Source organism: Oncorhynchus clarkii, chromosome 33 (genome assembly GCF_045791955.1).
Source record: "Oncorhynchus clarkii lewisi isolate Uvic-CL-2024 chromosome 33, UVic_Ocla_1.0, whole genome shotgun sequence".
Lineage (NCBI taxonomy): Eukaryota > Metazoa > Chordata > Actinopteri > Salmoniformes > Salmonidae > Oncorhynchus > Oncorhynchus clarkii.
The window spans coordinates 25,203,057-25,209,520 of record NC_092179.1 but is presented as its reverse complement, the minus strand read 5'-3'; the positions used below and the strand labels follow the sequence as shown (position 1 = coordinate 25,209,520).

The following is a 6,464-nucleotide window of genomic DNA, read 5'->3' as shown; positions in this document are numbered from 1 at the left end:
GAGCGTACAGCGCTTCTTGTTTGTTTTGATGCACCTTCTGCACATCTACTGAAAACATTGGCTTGAGGCGATTCCAATGACTCTGCATAATAAACACAGTCATTTTCAAACTGCCGTGTTTAAAGAGAGCGGAACCTAAGTGAGAAGCTGATTTATACAATCCTATTTGGATCCTACATCATTGCCAGCCACCTCCCTTTAGGCTTTACAAGTCTAACATCAAAATGACTAATCAGAGTAACACAAACACTGTGGCGTGATAACACTGACAACAATGCAACACTAATCACACTTCAAATCTCCCTAGAGAACATTAGTTGCATAACCTCATTGTTTATCTGATGCAGGAAAGATCTAGAGTACTTTGAAAGGGCCCCACTGTCACATGGCAGACCATGCAACAAAGTCACAAAATCGGATTTTGAACGTAACCTTAACCCTAACATTAACCACATTGCTAACCTTATGCTTAACCTAACCCTAATCTTAAATTAAGACCAAAAAGCTCATTTTTATTTTCATACATTTTTTACAATATATAATTTTTTTGGGACTGGCCCACCTAGCGGAAACTGCTCAGCTCTGCCTCCAGGACATTATTCACCCCAATAAACGTAAATCTGCATTAAAATAAGGTCTTATTGACTAGATATATAGGCTATAGCACGTTCCCAGTGCTCAAAACACACCGTAATGGGGAAACTCACCTCATCCACCACCAATTAGATGGCCGATGCCACGGCAGCCATCTGCTTAATATCTCATTCAAAAGATAGCACCCTACGACAGGTAATGTACTCATCACTGCCCTGGGATATTGGAGTCTCCTGAAATCACTGGGTAGAATGCCCCCTACTGCCACTTCCAGCATACTGTATATACATTTTTTTCCTTTATTTAACTAGGCAAGTCAGTTAAGAACACATTCTTATTTATGACGGCCTAGGAACAGTGGGTTAACTGCCTTGTTCAGGGGCAGAACGACAGATTTTTACCTTGTCAGCTCGGGGATTCAATGTAGCAACCTTTCAGTTACTGGCCCAATACGTTAACAACTAGGCTACCTGCCACCCCATATGGACTCACATCCAGGGGCCGACCAGTACCAGCCCTGCTTAGTTTTAGAAGCCAAAAAGTTTTAAAATGTAGATTGGTATGGGTGTTGGCAAACCCCATCAAGAGGGAGTGTTACCTGATTCTACATGTTTCTGATATGTTCTAATGGCACTACACTTTACCTTTGATGGGGTTAAGAGTCACTTCAAATGTTGGAACCTAAACCTGAAAGAATTCACTTCTCCCACCGAACCATGGCTCAAATTGCCTTCTCCAGACCTTAATCATAGACCACAGCCAGAGACATGCATCGAGGCCTTGGCATAGTGCACCGGGTAGGGCTGTGGGTAGAGGGAGGACTGCTCCCCAGAACGGCTTAGTGACTGCTATTTGGTTAGCATTAAAATGTGTTAAAAGGTTGATAATTCAGGAGATGGCTGGTTACATGGCTATCATCATTTCCTATTTTAACGTCTCATCTCTTACTGTGTTTTACAATGTTTAAATGAACTCAAAAATAAGTCTGTGACAATTTTTATATTTTTGATGTGTCCTTGAGCAAGGTACTTAACCCTAATTGCTCCTGTAAGTTGCTCTGGATAAGAGCATCTGCTAAATGAAAAAATGTACGGGAAATGTAAGCAAACAGTATCTTCATACTCTCCATAAGGTTGTTGCACATTACATTAAATAGATGCAGGTATATTCAAGTGCATGCAATTCACTAGTCCCAATTGAAATGCACTTATTTGCTCTGGGTGTCTGGCATGCTCTGGTTTTGTATTCACATTCATGGAAGTCTTTAGCCAACAGCATATCAGGAGCCGCTTACAGAAAGGGAAGGAGAGTTAGAGAGGATATAACACAACAGGGACCTACCATGTCTAAAACCAGGTACTTATCCATCTTTAACGTAGTTACTGATGGGAAGTCTTTTTTCTGTTTCAATAGTCCTCAAGGATCAATGTCCTGGATGTTCATACTGTTTTATTTGTATTTATTTTAATAATGATTTATTATTGATCCTTTATATTGTTCATACTGTTGATAGTATCTGGTCAGGTGGAGGGACTCCTGCACAGCAACTCTAGTCTGGTTCCTTTCAAGGGTTGTTCACGCCTACACTGTCACCCTCTGCTTGGTCCTTAGGGTCTATGCCTGCCTGGTTTGCTGATGTCATTTATTGGCCTATACATTTCATTTGATTTATTGCTTCTTTCAAATGATAGCCTATTAGTGAAGTTGTGGTGTGATGCACACCACAGGAAGGTCAGCCTTGTGTGAAGAATTAAAACGTTTCTCGGTTCAAATAGAGTGCTGTGTAAATACTTTGAATAAATATTACTGTAGGGCATTTTCAGGCAAACACACTCCACTGTTGTTGCTGCTGTGTTGACATCATCCACCCACTAGCTCCTCCTCCAATCAGAGAGCTCATTGGAGGATGTTGATCGTTGCATCAGCATCATTTCTCGCATCCTCACGGCGTAGGCACTACGCAGGGAGAGTGGGAGAGAGGGAGCGACAGAGAGAGAGAGAGAGAGAGAGAAGTGAGAGAGAAAGAGAAGCCATTACGGAGATTCCACACAGAGAATCGTCAGACGGCAGAGAAAGCATCCCAGCTTTGCATGTAGGTCGACCGAACGCCTCGCCAAAACCACTCGAGGAGAGAATCTGAGCAGGAAAGGCTGATCACGAAAATCCAAACGTGATAGATATTAAACCAGGTATGGAGAGCCTGCTAGATAACCCAATGAAAGCCGTGCTGTATCTGAAGGAACTCACCACCATCGTGCAGAACCAGCAGAGCCTGATCCAGACGCAGCGCCAGCGTATCGACGAGCTCGAGCGGAAGGTGGAGGACCTCATTGGGGAAAACCGCCATCTGCGGGACCCCCATCAGTCCTATCACCACCACCACCACCCGTCTCCCCGCAGTACAAGCCCTCAGCCACCCGTCCACCTGCACCAGCATCCAGGGGGCAACAAAGCCGGGGTTCATCCTAGCCAGCAACCGCAGCAGGTCGCCTCTTTAACCGCACAGCCTCCGCAGCATCCTCCCCCTCCGACGCCTCCAGTTCACCATCCGCAGCAACTGCAGCTGGTGCCCACCTCCCCGCCGTCTCCAAAAGCGGGCCAGAGCAGCCCCGACTCAGCGGAGGAGGACAAGAAAAGCCCGGCGTGCTGCAAGTCCCTGGTCCCGCAAACACCTACGACTCTGTGCCGCTCCGTTGGACTTGCCAGGAAAGCAGAGTGAGTAGCCTTATGCAACATTATTGCCTATATATTTGACCCACATCTAGCTAGAATTCCATTAAGGCGAATTTCTTAGCTAGTCTACCTGTTTCTCGAGTGTTTGGCTAGCTAGCCCACGTTACAAACATAGCCCAACAAACATAACACGACCCAGTAAAGTTACTATTTTACTCGATCAATTCATGATAAATTGCATGATATGTTATATTGACAAACAGTGGGATCCTAACAAAGATGAGCGAAAATGTCTGTGTAAAATACATAATTCAAATAATGAGCTATATCGTATGCTCCAAAGAAATGGGGAAATTACATTATTTTATATTAGTGAATACATTTGCTCAGATTAAAAAACATTTTGTTTAGCAAGTAATATTTCTTTTCTCAAAAAGGTAGTTGGTCAAAGTTACCCACATCCCAGTTTTCAATACCTCACTAGTTTGCTGTAGGCTACCTGCACCAAAATGCCAGTCTTTTTCCTTTTTAAATTGGGAGACAATTTGTCTTCAGCACTTTTATTTCCATGACTCCCTTGTATCGATGCAGCAGCAATATGTTTGGAACATGGAATCACATCATCATGAGAATGGTGAGAATCCTAAGTATCTGGATGTCCCTGGCAGCTCCCAGCCCTATATTGTTGCAGGAACATGTTTTTTTTGATGCACAGGAATTATAATAATGGTAAGTTAATAAGAACATAAAAACGTATACTTAATGATAAAACAGATGCATTTTCCTTTGGTAAGGAGATCGCATAGCAGCATGCAGCCAAATGTGTTACTTTTATTATATAGCCTCGGCCTACATCATAACCATATCGCAGGACATGACGTGGCCCTTTTCTGACATAACTGGTTTATTCCTGCTACACAATACATAGTAGGCTTCCATTTATACATCGCTCAATTCATATTTCTATACTCCATTCTTTTACTTTTGGATTGTGTGTATTGAATGGTTAGATACCACTGCACTGTTGGAGCCAGGAACACAAGCATTTAGCTACACCTGCAATAACATCTGCTCAATATGTGTATGTGACCAATACGATTTGATTTGATTTGATTTGAATAGCCAAACATGCTCAGAAGTAAATAGACCAGTATCCTGTTTAAATTTGACGGTATGGGTAGACTATATTATTTTTATGCGATAGGAACACGACATCATAGCCTATTTCAATTCAGAGCCTATACCAAGGCAGGAGATAGAAGCAATCATCTATTGATGAACAAAATATTAAACAATTTGTATATTCCATAGAAGTGTGCTTTAAATTGTTTGAATTGACAATCAGTTGCAGAATGTGCTGCCAGTGTTTGGCACTCCCTATATGTAGCATGCATTTTTAGTTTGAAAAAGTCACTGAAAAAGATAAAGACATTATGCTCACACTTCTACAGAAATGTGATGGAATTTGCCATTGCTCTTTCTTTTAGAACCTATCATGGTCCAGTTCCAACATCTCCAAGTCAAAGTCTTCTTCTAGCCATGGTGGCCAAAATAATGGACAGCTGGGCATTTTTATACATGACCCTAAGCATTATGGGATGTTTCAATTGCTTAATTAACTCAGGAACAACACCTGTGTGGAAGCACCTGCTTTCAATATATTTTATACCCCTCATTGACTAAAGTGTTTCCTTTATGTTGGAAGTTACCTGTAGCTCGGCCTGTATTATTATCAAAATGCTCCAATCAGTCAGAAATCTTTTCAGCTGGTTAAATTGAGATGACAAACCAGCACATGTGAGCTGACTCGTGTTGATGAACATCAAGCAAACTATGCAATCCCCAATCCCCAATGGCATAATTTATATGCCATTCATGAGCTGATTCATTATCTGAAAGGTTTTTCCTTGTAGCTTCAGTTTTCAGTTGATAATACAGTGTCTTCATAAAGTATTCAGACCCCTTGACTTTTTCCACATTTTGTTACGTGACAGCCTTATTCTAAAATGGATTAAATAATTTTTTTCCCTCACCATAACGACAACGCAAAAACAGGTCTTTAGAATTGTTTTCAAATTTATATATATATATAAAAAACTAGAAATATCACATTTACATAAGTATTCAGACCCTTTACGCAGTACTTTGTTGAAGCACCTTTGGCAGCAACTACAGCCTCGAGTCTACTTGGGTATGACGCTACAAGCTTGGCACGCCTGTATTTGGGGTGTTTCTCCCATTCTTCTCTGCAGATCCTCTCAAGCTCTGTCAAGTTGAATAGGGAGCATCTCTGCACATCTATTTTCAGGTCTCTCCAGAGATGTTCGATCAGGTTCAAGTCCGTGCTTTGGTTGGGCCACTCAAGGACATTCAGAGACTCCCGAAGCCACTCCTGTGTTGTCTTGGCTGTGTGTTTAGGATCGTTGTCCTGTTGGAAGGTGTACGTTCGGTCTGAGGTCCTGAGCGCTCTGGAGCAGGTTTTCATCAAGGATCTCTCTTTACTTTGCTCCGTTCATATTTGCTTAGATCCTGACTAGTCTCCCATTCCCTGCAGTTGAAAAACATCCCCACAGCATGATGCTGCCACCACCATGCTTCACCGTAGGGATGGTGCCAGGTTTCCTCCAGACGTGAAGCTTTGCATTCAGGCCAAAGAGTTCAATCTTGGTTTCATCAGACCAGAGCATCTTGTTTCTCATGGTCTGAGTGTCTTTAGGTGCCTTTTGGCAAACTCCAAGTGGGCTGTCACATGCCTTTTATTGACGAGTGGCTTCCGTCTGGCCACTCTACCATGAAGACCCGATTGGTGCTGCAGAGATGGTTGTCCTTCTGGAAAGTTATCCCATCTCCACAGAGGAACTCTAGAGCTCTGTCAGAGTGACCATCAGGTACTTGGGCACCTCCCTGACCAAGGCCCTTCTCCCCCAATTGCTCAGGGCGGACAGCTCTAGGAAGAGTCTTGGTTCCAAACTTCTTCCATTTAAGAATAATGGAGGCCACTGTGTTCTTGGGGACCTTCAATGCTACAGAAATGTTTTGGTATCCTTCCCCAGATCTTTGCCTCGACACAATCCTGTCTCTGAGCTCTACGGACAATTCTTTCGACCTCATGGCTTGGTTTTTGCTGTGGCAGGCGTGTGCCTTTCCAAATCATGTCCAATCAATTGAATTTACCACAGGTGGACTCAATTAAGTTG

The 6,464-nt window shown here is 42.8% G+C and overlaps 1 protein-coding gene across 3 annotated transcripts in view; it reads left to right on the top strand.

Annotated features, from left to right (window-relative positions):
* Positions 1 to 2,642: 2,642 nt before the first annotated feature.
* Positions 2,643 to 6,464, top strand: part of LOC139392500 (IQ motif and Sec7 domain ArfGEF 3a) — a 180,034-nt gene continuing 176,212 nt past the window's right edge. For 2 of the 3 annotated variants that reach the window (XM_071140497.1, XM_071140498.1), the window contains exon 1: positions 2,643 to 3,309. In XM_071140497.1, the coding sequence (XP_070996598.1) occupies positions 2,786 to 3,309 (524 nt within the window). In that variant the 5' untranslated portion in view covers positions 2,643 to 2,785. The remainder of the gene's footprint in view (positions 3,310 to 6,464) is intronic. The other variant, XM_071140500.1, reaches the window with a different exon arrangement.